At 38.3% G+C, this 26,364-nt stretch overlaps 5 protein-coding genes and 2 long non-coding RNA genes across 7 annotated transcripts; all 7 read left to right on the forward strand.

Annotated features, from left to right (window-relative positions):
• Positions 1-615: 615 nt before the first annotated feature.
• LOC134032791 (uncharacterized) lies at positions 616-1,760 on the forward strand. Its single transcript, XR_009932056.1, has 3 exons — positions 616-663; positions 1,207-1,542; positions 1,655-1,760. It is a non-coding gene; the product is annotated as an uncharacterized LOC134032791 (long non-coding RNA).
• A 345-nt stretch (positions 1,761-2,105) lies between these two features.
• Positions 2,106-2,886, forward strand: LOC134032790 (uncharacterized). Its single transcript, XR_009932055.1, has 3 exons — positions 2,106-2,223; positions 2,338-2,393; positions 2,557-2,886. It is a non-coding gene; the product is annotated as an uncharacterized LOC134032790 (long non-coding RNA).
• Positions 2,887-4,877: 1,991 nt separating this feature from the next.
• On the forward strand, positions 4,878-5,950 carry LOC134032886 (uncharacterized; the record flags this gene model as incomplete). The annotated part of the gene is made up of 3 exons (XM_062476941.1): positions 4,878-5,265; positions 5,362-5,478; positions 5,802-5,950. Coding segments are annotated over 3 exons (654 nt in total), but the record flags the coding sequence as incomplete, so codon positions are not given.
• Positions 5,951-8,196: 2,246 nt separating this feature from the next.
• LOC134032887 (signal-regulatory protein beta-2-like) lies at positions 8,197-10,435 on the forward strand (the record flags this gene model as incomplete). Its single annotated transcript, XM_062476942.1, has 4 exons — positions 8,197-8,560; positions 8,657-8,773; positions 8,886-8,941; positions 9,034-10,435. Coding segments are annotated over 4 exons (657 nt in total), but the record flags the coding sequence as incomplete, so codon positions are not given.
• A 3,707-nt stretch (positions 10,436-14,142) lies between these two features.
• Positions 14,143-15,483, forward strand: LOC134032888 (uncharacterized). Its single transcript, XM_062476943.1, has 4 exons — positions 14,143-14,355; positions 14,482-14,803; positions 14,900-15,016; positions 15,335-15,483. Exons 1-4 carry the CDS (start codon positions 14,143-14,145, stop codon positions 15,481-15,483), a joined length of 801 nt encoding a protein of 266 aa, XP_062332927.1.
• Positions 15,484-20,491: 5,008 nt separating this feature from the next.
• Positions 20,492-21,462, forward strand: LOC134032889 (uncharacterized). Its single transcript, XM_062476944.1, has 4 exons — positions 20,492-20,687; positions 20,803-21,159; positions 21,256-21,372; positions 21,443-21,462. The coding sequence occupies exons 1-4, from the start codon at positions 20,492-20,494 to the stop codon at positions 21,460-21,462; spliced, it is 690 nt and encodes a 229-aa protein (XP_062332928.1).
• A 2,488-nt stretch (positions 21,463-23,950) lies between these two features.
• Positions 23,951-26,210, forward strand: LOC134032893 (uncharacterized). Its single transcript, XM_062476947.1, has 6 exons — positions 23,951-23,987; positions 24,083-24,433; positions 24,530-24,646; positions 24,748-24,803; positions 24,990-25,038; positions 26,083-26,210. The coding sequence occupies exons 1-6, from the start codon at positions 23,951-23,953 to the stop codon at positions 26,208-26,210; spliced, it is 738 nt and encodes a 245-aa protein (XP_062332931.1).
• Positions 26,211-26,364: the final 154 nt, after the last annotated feature.

Raw genomic sequence — 26,364 nt, forward strand, 5'->3', positions numbered from 1 at the left:
AGAAAAAAACTGACAGTCTGATATTTCAAAACACTTTGACTGAAACCTGCTTCCACACCTCACCTCTTCTCAGTCATGAGCTGGTCCCTCTATAGAGCTACCAAGTCTAAAGTCAAGGCCTGTGTTTTGCTTATATCTTGACAGAAATGTTACATTTGGTTTATGTCCTTTGCAAGGCAACTGTATCTGTCTGAATCAAAGCAATTATAGTTGACCGGGGCTGAGAAATAATGATACATAGAACATGTATTCAACGTTTATTTAATTGCAAATAAAAGTTAGAAAACCATTACATGATTAAACTCATCCAACCAATCAGGTTTATTCTTCATTCTTTATGGTGACCTGGCATCAATTGTTCGTTTTTTTAAGTAAAGGAATGGATCATGAACAGTTAGACGAAAGGTTTATGTGTATATGAATACCTACATGAAGGCAAGCACAACTGGGACTATGCTAATGCATGTTCTTAATGTACATAAGTGCTTTCTTTAGCCTATTGGTGGATAAGTCACAGGAAGTCCCTTCCACCAATCAGGTTGCATCTGAATCCAGGCCAAAGTTCGGTTCATAAACTATGAGTGAAAACAGACAAACTGTCTTTGCAAAGCACCAAGATGATCTCAGTCAGACATATCTGTGTACTTCTTCTCTCTCAGCTGTGTAAGTGTATATTTTATCAGTTATCAGTTACACTATTTTGAATTGTTACATGTAGATCAACTGTGGATACTGAAACTAAGTATTAACTGGGTACTAATGGAATCTCTGCTGATTTTCAACAACTGGTTGGGGTTAGATTACACCAATTGAAGATGTATGAATAGTTAATTGGGACTCAATTATAATTTCTGTTGTATATGGATTATAAAAACATGTTTCACATACAATATAATCTTTTATACTAATAATTGGTGGACTGAAAATATTGTTGAACCCTTGAGGGTTTAGGTTGGTTGAGGGGCAGTTATATGGGCATATGTGAAGCCCTCTGTGACATGCTTGCGTGTAAAAAGGGCTATACAAATAAATTTGATTTGAACAAAATACTTTTATTCACCGGAGAAAAGTAACTATAAAATCTGGGCGGAAAACATGGTACTAAAGAGGATACCTTCTTCCCAGCTGGCAGAGTGATTCTGCCTTGGAAAGTTGATATCTGAGAGAAAATGATATCATCTTACAAATGGTTTTCCCATGTTCTAGATCTGATTCAAAGTGAGGATGTTCACCAACATATTCCTTTAACCACAGCTGAACACGGTAGAACTATAACACTGCAATGTGTGATATCAGAAGAAGATCGAATGCTATACTGGTACAAGCAAACTATTGGACATTTGCCCCAACGTGTAGCGGATACAATTACATTTCAAGAAACTTCAAATCTTTTGGGAGAACGTATCTCTGCAAAAATGGTTGGTATTAATTATGATCTAAACATCCAAAATATAACTAGTTCAGACGAGGGAATATACTTCTGTCAAACCGGAACAATATATGGGATGAATTTCAGAACCGGCACCTTTGTGACTGTGAGGGGTACGTATCCCACCGTAGATAGATGTTTAACAATATTATATTAGCAGATTTTATTTTCAATTTTGTTAATATGTCACCAAGTGCAATGTTCTTTTTCATTGTAAATATACAGGTAACCATCTTCAGAGAACTGGCTACCAGACAATGTTGCAGCAGCCAGAGTCTGAGCTAGTCCATCCAGGAGACTCTGTGACTCTGCAGTGTTCAGTCCTCTCTGAGTCCTGTACAGGACAACACAGTGTGTTCTGGTTCAGAGCCGGGGCAGGAGAATCCCATCCAGGACTCCTTTACACCCAAGGAGACAGGAGTGAAGAGTGTGAGAAGAGACCTGAGACTCCCTCTCCTACACGGAGCTGTGTCTACAGCCTCTCCAAGAACAACCTCAGCTCCTCTGATTCTGGGACTTACTACTGTGCAGTGGCCACATGTGGAGAGATACTGTTAGGTAATGGAACAAGACTGGATGTTAAAGGTAATGAACATGAGTCTAGGTGGATGGATGTTTGGTGTAACTCTACATTTGACTACATCAGTGCTGCCTCCCTCTTCTGTTGTTCCCTCCAGAACCAGCAGTGGATCTCATAGTTATCGTCCTGGTGGTGTCTTTAGCTGTGTGTGTTGTGTTGATCATTATCCTCATCTGTACCAGAAAGACACGGACAGTGTGTGAGAATTGTAAAGGTAAAAGTTTTATTTTTGAACTGGAGATTTATGGAACGTAAAAAATATAAATGGAAATTTTGGTATGAGGCCCTGGAAGTTCATTCTAATGAATGTTACTTTGTCATCGAACAGTGAGTGTTACCTATCACGGACATGACAAGACAACTGCAGAACAGTTAAGTGGCCAGGTACAGTTGAACCAAATACTATATTCATTAATGTAACAATATAGGCTTTTCCATAATGCAATTAAAGTAGCCTATGTGTGGCTTTTATATGCAGATGATCTCCTTTTGTTCTCTTGTAGTACATTTCATGTTACAGTTACTTACATATTGAGATTATTCACAGGAAGGTGAAGACTTGAACTATGCTGCTCTGCAGTTCTCTGAGATGAAAGGTAAAAGAGGAAGAAGGAAGAGAGAGACCCCACAGGAGAGTGTGTACTCTGATGTGAGGGGTTCTGACTGGGAGGGAAGTGGTCAACAGACAATCAGTTTGTAAACATTGTCGAAGTGTCAGTTTAGGTTAGCTTATTATATTGTATTTTATTAAGTCTGATATAAAAATCATGTGTTTGTGATTTCTTTGATTCAAAGTAGTGTATGTGGTCACTAGAAATTCAGTGTGCAAAGTGACATTCTGGCTAGCATTCAATAAATGTTTCTATACATAGTTTTGTATAAGGTTAGGCTAATTCAACACAGTGATTTGGGGTTAATAAATGTAACTATGTTGTATTAATAAACACCAATAGTAAGTGTGTTTAAAGCTATTCAGTCTGTGCATAAGGTACTTAGTTATCACTTCCTGTAGCAGTCTGCATTCAGGTAGTGGACTAGACTGGACATTATTGTTGTGCAAATATTAAATAGTTTCCCCTCTATTGAGTAATGATTAGTTTTTTTAATACAATCCCTACTGTAAAATGATGTATTTTCCTGCAAACTCAAACTCCCCTAACCTCTTAATCAGATGTCTCTTCCTTTTCCTGGATGTGGTTGTCATGACGATGAAGGTCACAGGACACTACAAATGCTGTTGCCATTCAGCACCAAAACTCTGACAATAAAAATGAACTGCAACTTCGACCAATTATGATATAAAATAACTTAAATTCTGCAACCAGCTACCACACCTCATATCTTCTCAGTCATGAGCTGGTCCCCCTATAGAGCTACCAAGTCTAAAGTCATGGTCTGTGTATTGCTCATATGTTGACAGGAATGCTGTGTAAGGAAACTATATCTGTCTGAATCCAAGCGAATACAGTTGACCAAGGTTGTGAAAAGAATGAGATCTTAGACAACAAGTTTAAATGATGTATTGAACTGCAAGCAAAAGTTGCACAACTAAAATGTTACTAAACTCATCAAATCAATCGGCTATGTTCTTTATGTAAAATGCCTTGAGCATCTCAACAACCCTTTCATATAAACACAAACGAACACTTTGGTGACAGAAACAACACCCTGATTAGAAAAAGGAAGAAAAAAATATTTATTTGCCTTTCTTGTAGCCTGGCAGTTACTCATTTTTAAAGTGTACGTGAACAGACAGTCATATTATTTACATGTGAAAATAGTACATGCATACGGATAAATTAATGAAGGCGAGCACTAGTAGTACTGTGGTAATACTTGTAATGCATATCAGCGTTTTCTTTTGCTTATTGGTGGATTTGTCACAGGAAGTCGATTCCACCAATCAGGTTGTATCTCAGTCTAAACAAAATTTCTGCTCATAAGTTAAAAGTCCGAAAAGACTAACTATCACCACAAAGCACCAAGATGATCTCAATCAGACATATCTGTGTACTTCTTCTCTCTCAACAGTGTAAGTGTTTATTTTATCAGTTACACTATTTTGGATTGTTTCATGTAGGTCAACTGTAGATTCTCAGAAATCAAGAACGTTCTTTCAGTACCAGCTGCATCTCTGATGGGTTTGAAAAACAGTTTTGGGTTAGTTTTTTTTGCCAATTTAAGAATTGTAGAGTTAATTGAGTATCTACAATAATCAATTCTGTTGATGGACTGTCTAAAAAAGTGTGGTTTTGTTATCTCATGTAATTGTACTTATTAATAATGAGTGAAAGGGAAATATGTAAATACTAAAAACCTTTGTTCATGAAGCAATGTTGTTATGAAATCTGAAAACAAAACATGGTACAAAAGTGGGTACCTTTTATTCAAGCTGGCGGACTGAGTCTGCCCAGTTAAGTTGAAGTCTGAGTAAAAATGATGTCCTCTAACAAATTCTTCAAAATGTTCTAGATCTGATTCAAAGTGAGGATGTTCACCAACATATTCCTTTGACCACAGTTGAACACGGTGGAACTATAACACTGCAGTGTGTGATATCAGAAGAAGATCAAATACTAAACTGGTACAAGCAAACTCTTGGACATATGCCCCAACGTGTAGCGGTTAATATTAAAATTCAAGAAACGTCAAGTCTTTCGGTAGAACGTATCTCTGCAAAAAAGGTTGATGGTAATTACAATCTAAACATCCAACATATTACTAGTTCAGATGAGGGAATTTACTTCTGTGCAACCGGAACACAGTATAGGTTGGATTTCAGAAACGGCACCTTTGTGACTGTGAGGGGTATGTATACCATTGTAGTTAATAAACAATATTTTATTAGCAGACGATATTGTATAAAAAAATCTGGAAATAAATGTGTACAAATATTCAGGTAAACATCTTCTGAGATCTCACTACCAGACCGTGTTGCAGCAGCCAGAGTCTGAGCTAGTCCATCCAGGAGACTCTGTGACTCTGCAGTGTTCAGTCCTCTCTGAGTCCTGTACAGGACAACACAGTGTGTTCTGGTTCAGAGCCGGGGCAGGAGAATCCCATCCAGGACTCCTTTACACCCAAGGAGACAGGAGTGAAGAGTGTGAGAAGAGACCTGAGACTCCCTCTCCTACACGGAGCTGTGTCTACAGCCTCTCCAAGAACAACCTCAGCTCCTCTGATTCTGGGACTTACTACTGTGCAGTGGCCACATGTGGAGAGATACTGTTTGGCAATGGAACAAGACTGGATGTTGGTAGGTAATGAATATGAGTCTAGGTGGATGGATGTTTGGTGTAACTCTACATTTGACTACATCAGTGCTGCCTCCCTCTTCTGTTGTTCCCTCCAGAACCAGCAGTGGATCTCATAGTTATCGTCCTGGTGGTGTCCTTAGCTGTGTGTGTTGTGTTGATCATTATCCTCATCTGTACCAGAAAGACACGGAGACTGTGTGAGAATTGTAAAGGTAAACGTTGTATATTTGAACTGGAGATTTATGGAATGGTAAAAGCTATAAACGGCAATTTTGGTATGAGGCCCTGGAAGTTTATTATAATGAATGTTACTTTGTCATCGAACAGTGAGTGTTACCTATCACGGACATGACAAGAAAACTGCAGAACAGTTAAGTGGCCAGGTACAGTTGAACCAAATACTATTTTCATTCATGTAACAATATGGACTCTTCCATGACACAATTAAATTAGCCTATGTGTGGCTTTTATATGCCGATGATATCCTTTTGTTCTCTTGTAATACAGATCATGTTACAGTTACTTATGTATTAAGATTCTTCACAGGAAGGTGAAGACTTGAACTATGCTGCTCTGCAGTTCTCTGAGATGAAAGGTAAAAGAGGAAGAAGGAAGAGAGAGACCCCACAGGAGAGTGTGTACTCTGATGTGAGGGGTTCTGACTGGGAGGGAAGTGGTCAATAGGAAATCAGTTTGTAAACATTGTTGAGGTGGCAGTTTAGGTTAGCTTATAATGTTGGATTTTATTAAGTCTGATCATGTGTTTGGGATTTCTTTGATTCAAAATAGTGTATGTGGTCACTAGAAATTCAGTGTGCAAGTTTACTCTGTGGCACAGTGATGCAACAAATACTGTGGTTACACTGTGGCTACACTGTGGTTAGCATTCAATAAATGTTTCTATACATAGTTTTGTATAAAGTTATGCTAATTCACAGTGATTTGGGGTTATTAAATGTAACTATGTTGTATTAATAAACACCAGTAGTAAGTGTGTTTAAAGCTATTCAGTCTGTGCATGAGGTACTTAGTTATCACTCCCTGTAGCAGTGTGCATGCAGGTAGTGGACTAGATTGGACATTACTCTTGTGCAAATATTGAAATGTTTCCCCTCTATTGAGTAATTATGAGTCCTTTTATACAATGCCTACTGTAAAATTATGTATAGCCTGCAAACTCAATCTCACCCAACCTCCTATTCAGATATGTCTCTTCTTCTTCCTGGTTGTGGTTGTCATGACGATGAAGGTCACAGGACGCTACAAATACAGTTGACATTCAGCACCAAAACTCTGAGAATAAAAAAATAAACTGAAACTTTGACCAATTATGATATTAAAAAAAAAGATTCTGCAACCAGCTACCACAACTCATATCTTCTCAGTCATGAGCTGGTCCCCCTATAGAGCTACCAAGTCTAAAGTCAAAGCCTATGTTTTGCTTATATGTTGACAGAAATGTTACAATAGGTTTATGTCCTTTGTAAGGCAACTGTATCTGTCTGAATCAAAGCAAATATAGTTGACCAATGCTTAGAAATAATGATATATCAAACATGTATTCAACCTTTATTTACTTGCAAATAAAAGTTGGAAAACCATAACATGATTAAACTCATCCAACCAATCAGGTATATTCTTTATGTTAAATGCCTTGAACATCTTAACAAACTTTTCTCTTCAGTAGGCACTAACTAACACACTGCAGGAAAGAACAGCACTTTCATTTGATAAAGGAAACATAACATGGAATGGACTTTATGGTGACCTGGCAATCAATTGTTTGTTTTTTTAAGTAAAGGAACGTATCATGAACAGTCAGATGAAAGGTTAATGTGTGAATACCTACATGAAGGCATGCACAACTGGGACTATGCTAATGCATGTTCTTAATGTACATAAGTGCTTTCTTTAGCCTATTGGTGGATTTGTCACAGGAAGTCCCTTCCACCAATCAGGTTGCATCTGAATCCAGGCCAAAGTTCTGCTCATGAGTTAAAAGTCAGAAAAGACAAACTATCATCGCAAAGCACCAAGATGATCTTAATCAGACATATCTGTGTACTCCTTCTCTCTCAACAGTGTAAGTGTGTATTTTATAAGTTACATTATTTTGGATTGTGTCATGTAGGTCAACTGTAGATTCTCAGATTATCAAGAAAGCTTTTACAGTGCCAACTGCATCTCTGATGGTTTTGAACATTTTTTTTTGTTGCCAATTTAAGAATTGTAGTTAATTGAATATCTAAAATAATCAATACTGTCGATTTACTATCTAAAAAAGCGTTGTTTTGTTATCTCATGTAATTGTACTTATTAATAATGAGTAGAATTAAAATATGTAAATACTAACAGCCTGTGTTCATGAAGCAATGTTGTTATGAAATCTGGAAACAAAACATGATACAAAAATGGGTACCTTTTATTCAAGCTGGCGGACTGAGTCTGCACAGTTAAGTTAAAGTCTGAGTAAAAATGATGTCCTCTAAAAATGTTTCACCATTTTCTAGATCTGATTCAAAGTGAGGATGTTCACCAACATATTCCTTTGACCACAGTTGAACACGGTGGAACTGTAACACTGCGGTGTGTGATATCAGAAGAAAATCTAATACTAAACTGGTACAAGCAAACTCTTGGACATATGCCCCAATGTGTAGCGGTTAATATTAAATTTCACGAAACGTCAAGTCTTTCGGTAGAACGTTTCTCTGCAAAAATGGTTGGTAGTAATTATAATCTAAACATCCAGAATATAACTAGTTCAGATGAGGGAATTTACTTCTGTGCAACCGGAACACAGTATAGGTTGGATTTCAGAAACGGCACCTTTGTGACTGTGAGGGGTATGTATACCATTGTAGTTAATAAACAATATTTTATTAGCAGACGATATTGTATAAAAAAATCTGGAAATAAATGTGTACAAATATTCAGGTAACCATCTTCTGAGATCTCACTACCAGACCGTGTTGCAGCAGCCAGAGTCTGAGCCAGTCCATTCAGGAGACTCTGTGACTCTGCAGTGTTCAGTCCTCTCTGAGTCCTGTACAGGACAACACAGTGTGTTCTGGTTCAGAGCCGGGGCAGGAGAATCCCATCCAGGACTCCTTTACACCCAAGGAGACAGGAGTGAAGAGTGTGAGAAGAGACCTGAGACTCCCTCTCCTACACGGAGCTGTGTCTACAGCCTCTCCAAGAACAACCTCAGCTCCTCTGATTCTGGGACTTACTACTGTGCAGTGGCCACATGTGGAGAGATACTGTTTGGCAATGGAACAAGACTGGATGTTGGTAGGTAATGAATATGAGTTTAGGTGGATGGATGTTTGGTGTAACTCTACATTTGACTACATCAGTGCTGCCTCCCTCTTCTGTTGTTCCCTCCAGAACCAGCAGTGGATCTCATAGTTATCGTCCTGGTGGTGTCCTTAGCTGTGTGTGTTGTGTTGATCATTATCCTCATCTGTACCAGAAAGACACGGAGACTGTGTGAGAATTGTAAAGGTAAACGTATATTTGAACTCGAGATTTATGGAACGATAAAAGCTATAGACGGCAATTTTGGTATGAGGCCCTGGAAGTTCATTCTAATGAATGTTACTTTGTCATCGAACAGTGAGTGTTACCTATCACGGACATGACAAGACAACTGCAGAACAGTCAAGTGGCCAGGTACCGTTGAACCAAATACTACATTCATTAATGTAACAATATAGGCTCTTCATTTCATGTTACAGTTACTTATGTATTGTGATTATTCACAGGAAAGTGAAGACTTGAACTATGCTGCTCTGCAGTTCTCTGAGATGAAAGGTAAAAGAGGAAGAAGGAAGAGAGAGACCCCACAGGAGAGTGTGTACTCTGATGTGAGGGGTTCTGACTAGCAGGGAAGTGATCAACAGAAGATGTAAAAAAAAATGCAAACATTGTTGAAGTGGCAGTTGAGGTTAGCTTATTATGTTGGATTTTATTGACTGATATTAACAATAATGTTTCCGAGTGATTTTCAGTTCAAGATTTTCAGTCTGCACATACGAGTGTAGTTTGAGCTGCAATGCTACTGGAACTGTCGTTACAATGTTAGCTGTTTCTTTACATATATTTGAAAGTTGTTTCTATAAATGTTTTTGAAAGGAGCAGTGTAAGTATAGAGTGCTTTTTGGATCTGTGATTGTAACAGTAGAACAGACATCATTATTTAATATCAGTATAGTTATTTTTAATTGTAATTTTGTTAACTTGATTAACTTCCTGGTTGTGGTTGTCATGATGATTAAGGTGAAATTAGCATAGGCTACAAGCGCTGTTGCCATACAGCACCAAGAAAAAAACTGTCTGAGTTTGATATTTCAAAACAGTTGGACTGAAACCTGCTTCCACACCTCACCTCTTCTCAGTCATGAGCTGGTCCCTCTATAGAGCTACCAAGTCTAAAGTCAAGGCCTGTGTTTTGCTTATATGTTGACAGAAATGTTACATTTGGTGTATGTCCTTTGCAAGGCGACTGTATACAGTATTTCTGAATCAAAGCAAATACAGTTGACCGGGGCTGAGAAATAATGATACATAGAACATGTATTCAACGTTTATTTACTTGCAAATAAAAGTTGGAAAACCATAACATGATTAAACTCATCCAACCAATTGGGTATATTCTTTATGTTAAATGCCTTGAACATATTAACAACCTTTTCTCTTCCGTAGGCACTAACACAATGCAGGAAAGAACAGCACCTTCATTTGATGAAGGAAACATAATATGGATTTGACTTTATGGTGACCTGGCAATCAATTGATTTGTTTTTTTAAGTAAAGGAATGTATCATGAACAGTCAGATGAAAGGTTAATGTGTATATGAATCCCTACATGAAGGCAAGCACAAGTGGGACTTTGCTAATGCATGTTCTTAATGTACATAAGTGCTTTCTTTAGCCTATTGGTGGATTTGTCACAGGAAGTCCCTTCCACCAATCAGGTTGCATCTGAATCCAGGCCAAAGTTCTGCTCATGAGTTAAAAGTCAGAAAAGACAAACTATCATCGCAAAGCACCAAGATGATCTTAATCAGACATATCTGTGTACTCCTTCTCTCTCAACAGTGTAAGTGTGTATTTTATAAGTTACATTATTTTGGATTGTGTCATGTAGGTCAACTGTAGATTCTCAGATTATCAAGAAAGCTTTTACAGTGCCAACTGCATCTCTGATGGTTTTGAACATTCTTTTTTTTGCCAATTTAAGAATTGTAGTTAATTGAATATCTAAAATAATCAATACTGTCAATTTACTATCTAAAAAAGCGTTGTTTTGTTATCTCATGTAATTGTACTTATTAATAATGAGTAGAATTAAAATATGTAAATACTAACAGCCTGTGTTCATGAAGCAATGTTGTTATGAAATCTGGAAACAAAACATGGTACAAAAATGGGTACCTTTTATTCAAGCTGGCGGACTGAGTCTGCACAGTTAAGTTAAAGTCTGAGTAAAAATGATGTCCTCTAAAAATGTTTCACCATTTTCTAGATCTGATTCAAGGTGAGGATGTTCACCAACATATTCCTTTGACCACAGTTGAACACGGTGGAACTGTAACACTGCGGTGTGTGATATCAGAAGAAGATCAAATGATGTACTGGTACAAGCAAACTCTTGGACATTTGCCCCAAAGTGTAGCGGCTCAAATTAAATTTCAAGAAACTTCAAGTCTTTTGGGAAAACGTATCTCTGCAAATATGGTTGGTAGTAATTATGATCTAAACATCCAAAATATAACTAGTTCAGACGAGGGAATATACTTCTGTGCAACCGGAACACAGTATAGGATGGAATTCAAAAACGGCACCTTTGCCATTGTGAGGGGTATGTGTACCATCGTAGTTTATAAACAATATTTTATGAGCAGGCTATGTTGTATTCATGATTTTTTCATTGTAAACATTCAGGTAACCATCTTCAGAGATCTCACTACCAAATATTGTTGCAGCAGCCAGAGTCTGAGTCAGTCCATCCAGGAGACTCTGTGACTCTGCAGTGTTCAGTCCTCTCTGAGTCCTGTACAGGACAACACAGTGTGTTCTGGTTCAGAGCCGGGGCAGGAGAATCCCATCCAGGACTCCTTTACACCCAAGGAGACAGGAGTGAAGAGTGTGAGAAGAGACCTGAGACTCCCTCTCCTACACGGAGCTGTGTCTACAGCCTCTCCAAGAACAACCTCAGCTCCTCTGATTCTGGGACTTACTACTGTGCAGTGGCCACATGTGGAGAGATACTGTTTGGTAATGGAACAAGACTGGATGTTGGTAGGTAATGAATATGAGTCTAGGTGGATGGATGTTTGGTGTAACTCTACATTTGACTACATCAGTGCTGCCTCCCTCTTCTGTTGTTCCCTCCAGAACCAGCAGTGGATCTCATAGTTATCGTCCTGGTGGTGTCTTTAGCTGTGTGTGTTGTGTTGATCATTATCCTCATCTGTACCAGAAAGACACGGACAGTGTGTGAAAATTGTAAAGGTAAACGTTATATATTTGAACTGGAGATTTATGGAATGGTAAAAGCTATAGACGGCAATTTTGGTATGAGGCCCTGGAAGTTTATTATAATGAATGTTACTTTGTCATCGAACAGTGACTGTTACCTATCACGGACATGACAAGACAAGTGCAGAACAGCTAAGTGGCCAGGTACAGTTGAACCAAATACTATTTTCATTCATGTAACAATATGGGCTCTTCCATGACACAATTAAATTAGCCTATGTGTGGCTTTTATATGTCGATAATCTCCTTTTGTTCTCTTGTAGTACATATCATGTTACAGTTACTTATGTATTAAGATTCTTCACAGGAAGGTGAAGACTTGAACTATGCTGCTCTGCAGTTCTCTGAGATGAAAGGTAAAAGAGGAAGAAGGAAGAGAGAGACCCCACAGGAGAGTGTGTACTCTGATGTGAGGGGTTCTGACTGGGAGGAAAGTGGTCAATAGGAAATCAGTTTGTAAACATTGTTGAAGTGGCAGTTTAGGTTAGCTTATTATGTTGGATTTTATTAAGTCTGATCATGTGTTTGGGATTTCTTTGTTTCAAAATAGTGTATGTGGTCACTAGAAATTCAGTGTGCAAGGTTACTCTGTGGCACAGTGATGCAACAAATACTGTGGTTACACTGTGGTTACACTGTGGCTAGCATTCAATAAATGTGTCTATACATAGTTTTGTATAAGGCTAGGCTAATTCAACACAGTGATTTGGGGTTATTAAATGTAACGATGTTGTATTAATAAACATCAGTAGTAAGTGTGTTTAAAGCTATTCAGTCTGTGCTTGAGGTACTTAGTTATCACTTCCTGTAGCAGTCTGCATGCAGGTAGTGGACTAGATTGGACATTACTCTTGTGCAAATATTGAAATGTTTCCCCTCTATTGAGTAATGATGAGTGCTTTTATACAATGCCTACTGTAAAATTATGTATAGCCTGCAAACTCTCAAAATCTCACCCAACCTCCTATTCAGATATGTCTCTTCCTCTTCCTGGTTGTGGTTGTCATGACGATGAAGGTCACAGGACGCTACAAATACTGTTGCCATTCAGCAACAAAACTCTGACAATAAAAAAATAAACTGAAACTTTGACCAATTATGATATTTTTAAAAAAATATTCTGCAACCAGCTACCACACCTCATATCTTCTCAGTCATGAGCTGGTCCCCCTATAGAGCTACCAAGTCTAAAGTCAAAGCCTGTGTTTTGCTTATATGTTGACAGAAATGTTACAATAGGTTTATGTCCTTTGTAAGGCAACTGTATCTGTCTGAATAAAAGCAAATATAGTTGACCAATGCTTAGAAATAATGATATATCAAACATGTATTCAACCTTTATTTACTTGCAAATAAAAGTTGGAAAACCATAACATGATTAAACTCATCCAACCAACCAGGTATATTCTTTATGTTAAATGCCTTGAACATCTTAACAAACTTTTCTCTTCAGTAGGCACTAACTAACACACTGCAGGAAAGAACAGCACTTTCATTTGATAAAGGAAACATAACATGGAATTGACTTTATGGTGACCTGGCAATCAATTGTTTGTTTTTTTAAGTAAAGGAACGTATCATGAACAGTAAGATGAAAGGTTAATGTGTATATGAATACCTACATGAAGGCATGCACAACTGGGACTATGCTAATGCATGTTCTTAATGTACATAAGTGCTTTCTTTAGCCTATTGGTGGATTTGTCACAGGAAGTCCCTTCCACCAATCAGGTTGCATCTGAATCCAGGCCAAAGTTCTGCTCACGAGTTAAAAGTCAGAAAAGACAAACTATCATGGCAAAGCACCAAGATGATCTCAGTCAGACATATCTGTGTACTCTTTCTCTCTCAGCTGTGTAAGTGTATATTTTATCAGTTATCAGTTACACTATTTTGAATTGTTACATATAGATCAACTGTCGATACTCAAACTAAGTATTAACTGGGTACTAAAGACATCTCTGTTGATGTTTAACAACTGGTTCGGGTTAGATTACATCAATTTAAGATTTATGAATAGTAAATTGGGTCTTTTTGACAATTGATATTGTATATGGATGATCAAAATATGTTTCACATATTATACAGAGAATACCTTCTTCCCAGTTGGCAGAGTGATTCTGCCCTGGCAAGTTGATGTCTAAGAGAAAATTTGATTGTCTTACAAAATGTTTTCCCATGTTTTAGATCTGATTCAAAGTGAGGATGTTCACCAACATATTCCTTTGACCACAGCTGAACACGGTGGAACTGTAACACTGCAGTGTGTGATATCAGGAGACTATCAAATGATATACTGGTACAAGCAAACCCTTGGACATATGCCCCAAATGTTAGTGTTTAAAAGTCCAAATAAACCAAATTCAAATGTTTTGGGAGATTCTCTGCGTTTCTCTGCAGAAATAGTTAATGAGAATTATGTTTTTAAAATAAAAAATATAACCAGTTCAGACGAGGGAATATACTTCTGTCAAACCGGAACTATGTATGGGACAAATTTCAGAAGCGGCACCTTTGTGACTCTGAGGGGTACGTATCCCACCGTAGATAGATGTTTAACAATATTATATTGGCAGATTTTATTGACATTTTGTTAAAATGTCACCAAGTGCAATTTTCTTTTTCATTGTAAATATCCAGGTAAACATCTTCAGAGAACTGACTACCAGACAGTGTTGCAGCAGCCAGAGTCTGAGCCAGTCCACCCAGGAGACTCTGTGACTCTGCAGTGTTCAGTCGTCTCTGAATCCTGTACAGGACAACACAGTGTGTTCTGGTTCAGAGCCGGAGAATCCCATCCAGGACTCCTTTACACCCAAGGATACAGGAGTGAAGAGTGTGAGAAGAGACCTGAGACTCCCTCTCCTACACGGAGCTGTGTCTACAGCCTCTCCAAGAACAACCTCAGCTCCTCTGATTCTGGGACTTACTACTGTGCAGTGGCCACATGTGGAGAGATACTGTTTGGCAATGGAACAAGATTGGATGTTGGTAGGTAATGAATATGAGTCTAGGTGGATGGATGTTTGGTGTAACTCTACATTTGACTACATCAGTGCTGCCTCCCTCTTCTGTTGTTCCCTCCAGAACCAGCAGTGGATCTCATAGTTATCGTCCTGGTGGTGTCTTTAGCTGTGTGTGTTGTGTTGATCATTATCCTCATCTGTACCAGAAAGACACGGACAGTGTGTGAAAATTGTAAAGGTAAACGTATATTTGAACTGGAGATTTATGGAACGATAAAAGCTATAGACGGCAATTTTGGTATGAGGCCCTGGAAGTTTATTATAATGAATGTGACTTTGTCATCGAACAGTGAGTGTTACCTATCACGGACATGACAAGACAACTGCAGAACAGTTAAGTGGCCAGGTACAGTTGAACCAAATACTATTTTCATTAATGTAACAATATAGGCTTTTCCATAAAACAATTAAATTAGCCTGTGTGGCTTTTATATGTCGATGATATCCTTTTGTTCTCTTGTAGTACATATCATGTTACAGTTACTTATGTATTAAGATTCTTCACAGGAAGGTGAAGACTTGAACTATGCTGCTCTGCAGTTCTCTGAGATGAAAGGTAAAAGAGGAAGAAGGAAGAGAGAGACCCCACAGGAGAGTGTGTACTCTGATGTGAGGGGTTCTGACTGGGAGGAAAGTGGTCAATAGGAAATCAGTTTGTAAACATTGTTGAAGTGGCAGTTTAGGTTAGCTTATTATGTTGGATTTTATTAAGTCTGATCATGTGTTTGGGATTTCTTTGTTTCAAAATAGTGTATGTGGTCACTAGAAATTCAGTGTGCAAGGTTACTCTGTGGCACAGTGATGCAACAAATACTGTGGTTACACTGTGGCTAGCATTCAATAAATGTGTCTATACATAGTTTTGTATAAGGTTAGGCTAATTCACAGTGATTTGGGGTTATTAAATGTAACTATGTTGTATTAATAAACACCCGTAGTAAGTGTGTTTAAAGCTATTCAGTCTGTGCATGAGGTACTTAGTTATCACTCCCTGTAGCAGTCTGCATGCAGGTAGTGGACTAGGTTGGACATTACTCTTGTGCAAATATTTAAATGTTTCCCCTCTATTGAGTAATGATGAGTCCTTTTATACAATGCCTACTGTAAAATTATGTATAGCCTGCAAACTCAATCTCACCCAACCTCCTATTCAGATATGTCTCTTCCTCTTCCTGGTTGTGGTTGTCATGACGATGAAGGTCACAGGAAGCTACAAATACTGTTGCCATTCAGCAACAAAACTCTGACAATAAAAAAATAAACTGAAACTTTGACCAATTATGATATTAAAAAAAAAGATTCTGCAAACAGCTACCACAACTCATATCTTCTCAGTCATGAGCTGGTCCCCCTATAGAGCTACCAAGTCTAAAGTCAAAGCCTATGTTTTGCTTATATGTTGACAGAAATGTTACAATAGGTTTATGTCCTTTGTAAGGCAACTGTATCTGTCTGAATAAAAGCAAATATAGTTGACCAATGCTTAGAAATAATGATATATCAAACATGTATTCAACCTTTATTTACTTGCAAATAAAAGTTGGAAAACCATAACATGATTAAACTCATCCAACCAATCAGGTATATTCTTTATGTTAAATGCCTTGAACATCTTAACAAACTTTTCTCTTCAGTAGGCACTAACTAACACACTGCAGGAAAGAACAGCACTTTCATTTGATAAAGGAAACATAACATGGAATGGACTTTATGGTGACCTGGCAATCAATTGTTTGTTTTTTTAAGTAAAGGAACGTATCATGAACAGTCAGATGAAAGGTTAATGTGTGAATACCTACATGAAGGCATGCACAACTGGGACTATGCTAATGCATGTTCTTAATGTACATAAGTGCTTTCTTTAGCCTATTGGTGGATTTGTCACAGGAAGTCCCTTCCACCAATCAGGTTGCATCTGAATCCAGGCCAAAGTTCAGCTCATGAGTTAAAAGTCAGAAAAGACAAACTATCATGGCAAAGCACCAAGATGATCTCAGTCAGACATATCTGTGTACTCCTTCTCTCTCAGCTGTGTAAGTGTATATTTTATCAGTTACAATATTTTGAATTGTTACATATAGATCAACTGTCGATACTCAAACTAAGTATTAACTGGGTACTAAAGACATCTCTGTTGATTTTTAACAACTGGTTCGGGTTAGATTACATCAATTTAAGATTTATGAATAGTTAATCGGGTCTTTATGACAATTGATATTGTATATGGATGATCAAAATATGTTTCACACATAATACAGAGAATACCTTCTTCCCAGTTGGCAGAGTGATTCTGCCCTGGCAAGTTGATGTCTAAGAGAAAATGTGATTGTCTTACAAAATGTTTTCCCATGTTCTAGATCTGATTCAAAGTGAGGATGTTCACCAACATATTCCTTTGACCACAGCTGAACACGGTGGAACTGTAACACTGCAGTGTGTGATATCAGGAGACTATCAAATGATATACTGGTACAAGCAAACCCTTGGACATATGCCCCAACTTTTAGCGTTTAAAAGTCCAAATAAACCAAATTCAAATGTTTTGGGAGATTCTCTGCATTTCTCTGCAGAAATGGTTAATGAGAATTCTGTTTTAAAAATTAAAAATATAACCAGTTCAGACGAAGGAATATACTTCTGTCAAACCGGAACGATGTTTTGGATGAATTTCAGAAACGGCACCTTTGTAACTGTGAGGGGTACGTATCCCACAGTAGATAGATGTTAAACAATATTGTATTAGCAGATTTTATATATTTTTTTGTTAATATGTCACCAAGTGCAATGTTCTTTTTCATTGTAAATATTCAGGTAACAATTTTCAGAGATCTCACTACCAGACCGTGTTGCAGCAGCCAGAGTCTGAGCTAGTCCATCCAGGAGACTCTGTGACTCTGCAGTGTTCAGTCCTCTCTGAGTCCTGTACAGGACAACACAGTGTGTTCTGGTTCAGAGCCGGGGCAGGAGAATCCCATCCAGGACTCCTTTACACCCAAGGAGACAGGAGTGAAGAGTGTGAGAAGAGACCTGAGACTCCCTCTCCTACACGGAGCTGTGTCTACAGCCTCTCCAAGAACAACCTCAGCTCCTCTGATTCTGGGACTTACTACTGTGCAGTGGCCACATGTGGAGAGATACTGGTTGGCAATGGAACAATACTGGATGTTGGTATGTAGTAAAGAATATAAAAAAAATATATATATAAAAACCAAACATGAAATGGATTTAAAATACAAAATAACAGTATGTGAACTGCATTACATTTACATAATTATAATCAATTATGAAAGAACTATGGTTTCATGGTGTTTGTTGAGAAAGAGCCCCTAAGGCAAGCGCATATATACATTCTCTAGTACTGACTGCAGTAAATTAAAACTTTGGGATGGGTTTTGTTTTGTTTTCCAGTTTCTGACAACGGAGTGGATCCGCTTGTCATCCTGCTAGGAGCCACATCCTTCTGTCTGGTCTTTTCTCTGATTTTCATCTTCATTTTAATATCCACTAGAAAGCCAGGGCCAGTTTGTGAACATTGCAACAGTGAGTTCTCACATTATCTTAGAATCTCCATTAAATGTTACTGTTTACTTTTCACTAGATATGATATACAAGTAGTTTACATATACACATACGGTATAGTTTAGATTACAATGAGGAATGTTATTTAAATGAACAGAATGCTGTGTTTCGTGACATGAACTGTAATTTAATCAGTGCGAACCGTGAGTGCCTCAAGAGAACTCCAGCATGCCAGCTCAATCAGGGAAGAGCCGTCTAATGTAAGTGATGTTTGACTACGGTAATTCAATCCAGAAAGGAGATGTGGTATGCGGTTGTGGATGTAGCACTGCTGTATCACGGTCCAGTGTTGAATAAAACTTACGATCATCTACAGGATGGAGAAGCAGAGGTGTTGAATTACAGCACGCTGCATTTTACTGGGAGGAAGGAGAAACGAGGCAGGAAGCAGCCACAGGACAGTGTGTACACGGACGTGACGTACTCCAGGCGGGAAGGAAGAAGTTACTAAAAGACTGATACCTGCATCTTAAACCTTGACGGATGGAATTTATTTTGTTTTAATTTGGTATTAAATTGAACAGTTTATTTTTGGGGGGCGAATATGATCTAAGAGCATTTAAAAATAAACTGTATTTGATGCTAAAGTGGGTTTGCTATGTATCTCTTTTTCCATTAATGGTCAAGTAGATGTCATTGTATGGTTTGATAGTTAATCAGTGCTACTTTTCTTACAACAGATTTAGTACAAGTCTAAATCTGTTGGATTACCAGACAGTGTTGCAGCAGCCAGAGTTTGAGCCAGTGCATCCAGGAGACGGTGAATGGTTGTAAATGGTTACTTCCGTAACCTGTTGGTGGCACTGTGATCAAGTTTTATCTTCATATCACCTTGTCCTACTCTATGAACATGATTGTGCTGAGTGTCTAGATTCAGTTCTGAGTCCGTGTTTTCCTCAGAGACAGGATGGTGACGAGATGCTTTACTCACAATTAGAGTTTACAAAAAGCAAAGCCCTCAACAAGAACAGAAGACTTGGAACGCACCAACAAGGAAGATACCATTTACTCTGATGTCAAAGGTCTTGATGTAATTGACAGCCTGTAAGGATTATATTTGAATGTCCTTTTTGATCACTCTTCCTTTTTCAAACTGTAAACCTACCTGCAGTATCATTTAAATAACTTCTGTTCTGATACCTGGACATTAGTATTTTTTCAGGAATGTTGAAGTTTAAGTCATTACAGTATATCAATATAAAAAACTTTTTTTTAGCTTTTTCAGTTTAAATTATATTTGAATAGCTTGGATATGTTTGGGTTTTAATGTTTTTGTTTTTTTGTGGCATTCTGCATTAATGTGCTCATACGATGTGCAGTATATGTACTGTTGGAATGTGTGATATCTGTAAAATTGAATTTGTAATAAATGTTTAGTGAATCAATTATCTCTACATGTCCAGAACCTGTCATCGAGCATCACTAATACCATTTGTTTATTATAATGAGTCACATGAACAAAACAGAACTACATACAGACCCTGGCAGGAATGCAAGAGTCCATCTTCATAACTGCTTAAACCAATTGCGTCTTACTAAAACATTTGCTTTTTCACACACAAAGAAACGTTAACAGACATGGACTGACCATTTTCAAGTCCAAGTTGTTTAACTGTTTCATGTTATTGTGGACTTTTGAAATGGGTTGGACGTGGGAAACAGGAAGTACTCTACTTTTTGGTTTCAACCAATCAGATGTGTTTTGAGTTTTTTTTTGTAAACCTTGATCATCTTGACACCAATCTGTACATCTGAACATTGACAGCATCACGAAGAGGCTAGACACTATGTTACCTGTATGGACTGTTATGACTCTTTTGGGCACAGTGTGTAAGTATGATTCCATTGGGAAAAAACAATGTTAATATATTATTTTAATTATATTTGAGATGACTAAATATTTTTTTATTATTTTTTTATTGTGTTTTCCTTTCATTTAGACACTCTGGATCCCGTGACCGTGGTTCACCTCGGTGAAAGGGTTAGCCTGGTGTGTGTTTTCAAATCACATCAGGAATATGAGTCTAAAATCATACACTGATACAAGCAAACAATGGGAGGCCTTCCACAAATAATGGTGACGATCCAAAGACACTCAGTGGACACTGACTTTTACCAGGGGTTTAATCCTTTACGTTATGAGGTATCAGAAGGAAGACATCAGCTCACGATCCTGAGGGTGACTGAGGAAGATGAGGGCGTTTATTACTGTGGGGTCGGTGATTATTATAGAACAGAGTTTAGAGATGCAACATTCCTCTCATTAAAAGGTAGAGTTTAAAGATGAATGCTATCACAATGTTACATGATTTGGCAGTCTTACCTTTTAGATACATTGTCTCATTAATTTGATCAATCTAAAGTTCTGTGGTTTTTACTATCCAGGTACAAGTCTAAATCTGTTGGATTACCAGACAGTGTGGCAACAGCCAGAGTCTGAGCTAGTCCATCCAGGAGACTCTGTGACTCTGCAGTGTTCAGTCCTCTCTGAGTCCTGTACAGGACAACACAGTGTGTTCTGGTTCAGAGCCGGGGCAGGAGAATCCCATCCAGGACTCCTTTACACCCAAGGAGACAGGAGTGAAGAGTGTGAGAAGAGACCTGAGACTCCCTCTCCTACACGGAGCTGTGTCTACAGCCTCTCCAAGAACAACCTCAGCTCCTCTGATTCTGGGACTTACTACTGTGCAGTGGCCACATGTGGAGAGATACTGTTTGGTAATGGAACAAGACTGGATGTTGGTAGGTAATGAATATGAGTCTAGGTGGATGGATGTTTGGTGTAACTCTACATTTGACTACATCAGTGCTGCCTCCCTCTTCTGTTGTTCCCTCCAGAACCAGCAGTGGATCTCATAGTTATCGTCCTGGTGGTGTCTTTAGCTGTGTGTGTTGTGTTGATCATTATCCTCATCTGTACCAGAAAGACACGAACAGTGTGTGAAAATTGTAAAGGTAAACGTTGTATATTTGAACTGGAGATTTATGGAACTTTAAAAGCTATAGACGGCAATTTTGGTATGAGGCCCTGGAAGTTTATTATAAAGAATGTTACTTTGTCATCGAACAGTGAGTGTTACCTATCACGGACATGACAAGACAACTGCAGAACAGTTAAGTGGCCAGGTACAGTTGAACCAAATACTATTTTCATTCATGTAACAATATGGGCTCTTCCATGACACTATTAAATTAGCCTATGTGTGGCTTTTATATGCCGATGATCTCCTTTTGTTCTCTTGTAGTACAGATCATGTTACAGTTACTTATGTATTAAGATTCTTCACAGGAAGGTGAAGACTTGAACTATGCTGCTCTGCAGTTCTCTGAGATGAAAGGTAAAAGAGGAAGAAGGAAGAGAGAGACCCCACAGGAGAGTGTGTACTCTGATGTGAGGGGTTCTGACTGGGAGGGAAGTGGTCAATAGGAAATCAGTTTGTAAACATTGTTGAAGTGGCAGTTTAGGTTAGCTTATTATGTTGGATTTTATTAAGTCTGATCATGTGTTTGGGATTTCTTTGTTTCAAAATAGTGTATGTGGTCACTAGAAATTCAGTGTGCAAGGTTACTCTGTGGCACAGTGATGCAACGAATACTGTGGTTACACTGTGGCTAGCATTCAATAAATATGTCTATACATAGTTTTGTATAAGGTTAGGCTAATTCACAGTGATTTGGGGTTATTAAATGTAACTATGTTGTATTAATAAACACCAGTAGTAAGTGTGTTTAAAGCTATTCAGTCTGTGCATGAGGTACTTAGTTATCACTTCCTGTAGCAGTCTGCATGCAGTGGACTAGATTGGACATTACTCTTGTGCAAATATTGAAATGTTTCCCCTCTATTGACTAATGATGAGTGCTTTTATACAATGCCTACTGTAAAATTATGTATAGCCTGCAAACTCAATCTCACCCGACCTCCTATTCAAATATGTCTCTTCCTCTTCCTGGTTGTGGTTGTCATGACGATGAAGGTCACAGGACGCTACAAATACTGTTGCCATTCAGCAACAAAACTCTGACAATAAAAAAATAAACTGAAACTTTGACCAATTATGATATTTTTTTTAAAGATTCTGCAACCAGCTACCACAACTCATATCTTCTCAGTCATGAGCTGGTCCCCCTATAGAGCTACCAAGTCTAAAGTCAAAGCCTGTGTTTTGCTTATATGTTGACAGAAATGTTACAATAGGTTTATGTCCTTTGTAAGGCAACTGTATCTGTCTGAATAAAAGCAAATATAGTTGACCAATGCTGAGAAATAATGACATATCAAACATGTATTCAACGTTTATTTAATTTCAAATACAAGCTAGAAAACCATTACATGATTAAATTCAGCCAACCGATCGGGTTTATTCTTTATGTTAAATGCCTTGAACATCTTAACAACCTTTTCTCTTCAGTAGGCACTAACACACTGCAGGAAAGAACAGCACCTTCATTTGATAAAAGAAACATAACATGGATTTAACTTCATGTTCAATTGTTTTTTTTTCTAAGTAAAGGAACGTATCATGAACAGTCAGATGAAGGTTAATGTTAAGGAATACCTACATGAAGGCAAGCACTATTGGGACTATGCCAATGTATGTTCTTAATATGCGTCAGTGCTTTCTTTAGCCTATTGGTGGATAATTTACAGGAAGTCCCGTCCACCAATCAGGTTGCATCTGAGTCCAGGCCAAAGTTCTGCTCATAAACTGAGTAAAAACCGACAAACTGTCTTTGCAAAGCACCAAGATGATCTCAGTCAGACATGTCTGTGTACTTCTTCTCTCTCAACTGTGTAAGTGTATATTTTATCAGTTATCAGTTACACTATTTTGAAATGTTACATGTAGATCGACTGTGGATTCTCAAACTAAGTATTAACTGGGTACTAAAGACATCTGCTGATTTTCAACAACTGGTTTGGGTTGGAGTACACCAATTTAAGATTTATGAATAGTTAATTGGGGCTCTATGATAATTTCTATTGTATATGGATGATCAAAATACAGTATGTTTCACATATAATATGATCTTTTATACTCATAATGAGTGTACTGAAAATATAGTTGTAAAAATACTTTTACTACCGGAGAAAAAATAATTACAAAATCTGGGCAGAAAACATGGTACTAAAGAGGATACCTTTTTCCCAGTTGGCAGAGAGATTCTGCCCTGGCAAGTTGATGTCTGAGAGAACATTAGATTATCTTACAAAATGTTTTCCTATGTTCTAGATCTGATTCAAAGTGAGGATGTTCACCAACATATTCCTTTGACCACAGTTGAACACGGTGGAACTGTAACATTACGGTGTGTGATATCAGAAGAAGATCAAATACTATACTGGTACAAGCAAACTCTTGGACATATGCCCCAACGTGTAGCGGATAAAATTAAAATTCAAGAAACTTCAAGTCTTTTGGGAGAACGTATCTCTGCAAAAATGGTTGGTAGTAATTATGACCTAAACATCCAAAATATAAGTAATTCAGATGAGGGAATTTACTTCTGTACAACTGGAGCACATTATAGGATGGAATTCAGAAACGGCACCTTTGTTACTGTGAAGGGTATGTATAACATTGTAGTTAATAAACAATATTTTTTTAGCAGACGATATTGTATTAAAAAGAAAATTGGGAAATAAATATATACAAATATTCAGGTAACCATCTTCAGAGATCTCACTACCAGACAGTGTGGCAGCAGCCAGAGTCTGAGCCAGTCCATTCAGGAGACTCTGTGACTCTGCAGTGTTCAGTCCTCTCTGAGTCCTGTACAGGACAACACAGTGTGTTCTGGTTCAGAGCCGGAGAATCCCATCCAGGACTCCTTTACACCCAAGGAGACAGGAGTGAAGAGTGTGAGAAGAGACCTGAGACTCCCTCTCCTACACGGAGCTGTGTCTACAGCCTCTCCAAGAACAACCTCAGCTCCTCTGATTCTGGGACTTACTACTGTGCAGTGGCCACATGTGGAGAGATACTGTTTGGCAATGGAACAAGACTGGATGTTGGTAGGTAATGAATATGAGTCTAGGTGGATGGATGTTTGGTGTAACTCTACATTTGACTACATCAGTGCTGCCTCCCTCTTCTGTTGTTCCCTCCAGAACCAGCAGTGGATCTCATAGTTATCGTCCTGGTGGTGTCTTTAGCTGTGTGTGTTGTGTTGATCATTATCCTCATCTGTACCAGAAAGACACGGACAGTGTGTGAAAATTGTAAAGGTAAACGTTGTATATTTGAACTGGAGATTTATGGAACACCACAATAATTGTATGATGCCCTGGAAATGTTTTCTAATGAATGTTACATTGTCATTGAACAGTGAGTGTTACCTATCATGGACCTGACAAGACAACTGCTGAACAGGTAAATGGTCAGGTAGAGTTGGTACAAAAAATATGGTCCAAACCACCAGATGTGTATGATAAAAATCATTGAAACAATATGCAGGCTTTACCATGACTCAATTGAATTGTATGATTTCAGTGTGTGACGACGATCTCCTTTAGTTCTGTTGTTGTACATTTCATGTTACAGTTACTTATACATTGTGATTCTTCACAGGAAGGTGAAGACTTGAACTATGCTGCTCTGCAGTTCTCTGAGATGAAAGGTAAAAGAGGAAGAATGAAGAGAGAGACCCCACAGGAGAGTGTGTACTCTGATGTGAGGGGTTCTGACTGGGAGGGAAGTAGTCAACAGAAAATCAGTTTGTAAACATTGTCGAGGTGGCAGTTAACGTTAGCTCATAATGTTGTATTTTATTAAGTCTGATATTAATCATGTGTTTGTGATTTCTTAGTTTTTAAAGTAGTATATGTGGTCACTAGATATTCAGTGTGAAAGATTACTCTCAGGCACAGTGATGCAACAAGAACTGTGGTGTCACTGTGGTTCGCATTCAATAAATGTTTCTAGACATAGTTTTGTAAGACGTTGTCAGGAAGTGCTCCCCGGGTCGTTGCTATAAATTATAAATGATGGATCTGCAGCAGCATGTGAATGCAATTGTGTTTTTTCATTTGACAATGGCCGGGTTTCCCAGGTTCGTTAAGTAGAACACTCCTAAGAAGCTCTTAGCGTTAAGAGCTTCTTAACGAATCTGGGAAACCCGGCCAATGTCGGTCAAAACAATCCCTAAAGGTATAAAGTATTTACAGTGAAACAAAAAAACAAAACAAAACAATAAACATGCATGAATACTATCACACATCACAGAGCATGACTTACTGCGTGTCCACTACAGCATTATTTAACGCTCTGCACCGCTTGTCTTCCCACAGTGCACCACGCTCGGGGCGTGTCAGACAAGTTAATACAGAGTGAGGCTCCTCCTATACCGGTAGTCCCGCCCACCATGAACATACCGGCTACACAATAATTATGTTGTTATACACATCACTGACAGTGTAATGAAAGACAGATACATGTGTATACAATTTCCGAAACATACAGATGTAAAACTCATCATCCCTTTGTAAGGTGATAGACGATAAATACGTGCCTGTTTGTCAATCTGATGAATGGTACCTTCCACCACTCTCACTTAGGGTGACCACCTGTCCCGCTTTGCGTTGTGTTGCACAGCATTTTCACCCCTTGTCCCACACGTCGCATATTGAAAATGCTGTGCCCTACTCTCACTGCACCTGCGCAGCATGGCGATCGCACCCGTTGCCCCCTGCCCTCGACTCCAGTTCTAGTTCTGACTCCCTGTGTGTCAGCATCTGTGACAGAGCCCTCACAGATGTTGAGTTAATCAACAGTTTTTTGGGGGATCTGTGATTGTTGTGGTATAAAATGAGTGTGAAATTAATCTGAATTCTTCATGAGAAATGCTTTGACTATCTTAACAACGCTTTCATTTTAGTAGGCACTAACTGACACACTGCAAGAAAGAACAGCACCTTGATTTGATAAAGGAAACATAATATGGATT

Source organism: Osmerus eperlanus, chromosome 13 (assembly GCF_963692335.1).
Source record: "Osmerus eperlanus chromosome 13, fOsmEpe2.1, whole genome shotgun sequence".
NCBI classification, from domain to species: domain Eukaryota; kingdom Metazoa; phylum Chordata; class Actinopteri; order Osmeriformes; family Osmeridae; genus Osmerus; species Osmerus eperlanus.

Coding starts and splice junctions, on each gene's coding strand:
- LOC134032888 (XM_062476943.1), top strand. CDS start 14,143: ATGTTAGTGTTTAAAAGTCCAAATAAACCAAATTCAAATGTTTTGGGA. Junction 14,356..14,481: donor TGAGGGGTACGTATCCCACC/GTAGATAGATGT, acceptor ACTGACTACCAG/ACAGTGTTGCAGCAGCCAGA. Junction 15,017..15,334: donor AGTGTGTGAAAATTGTAAAG/GTAAACGTATAT, acceptor TTATGTATTAAG/ATTCTTCACAGGAAGGTGAA.
- LOC134032893 (XM_062476947.1), top strand. CDS start 23,951: ATGGAATTCAGAAACGGCACCTTTGTTACTGTGAAGG. Junction 23,988..24,082: donor CACCTTTGTTACTGTGAAGG/GTATGTATAACA, acceptor ACAAATATTCAG/GTAACCATCTTCAGAGATCT. Junction 24,647..24,747: donor AGTGTGTGAAAATTGTAAAG/GTAAACGTTGTA, acceptor GTCATTGAACAG/TGAGTGTTACCTATCATGGA.
- LOC134032889 (XM_062476944.1), top strand. CDS start 20,492: ATGGTGACGATCCAAAGACACTCAGTGGACACTGACTTTTACCAGGGG. Junction 21,160..21,255: donor TGGAACAAGACTGGATGTTG/GTAGGTAATGAA, acceptor TGTTCCCTCCAG/AACCAGCAGTGGATCTCATA. Junction 21,373..21,442: donor AGTGTGTGAAAATTGTAAAG/GTAAACGTTGTA, acceptor TTTTGGTATGAG/GCCCTGGAAGTTTATTATAA.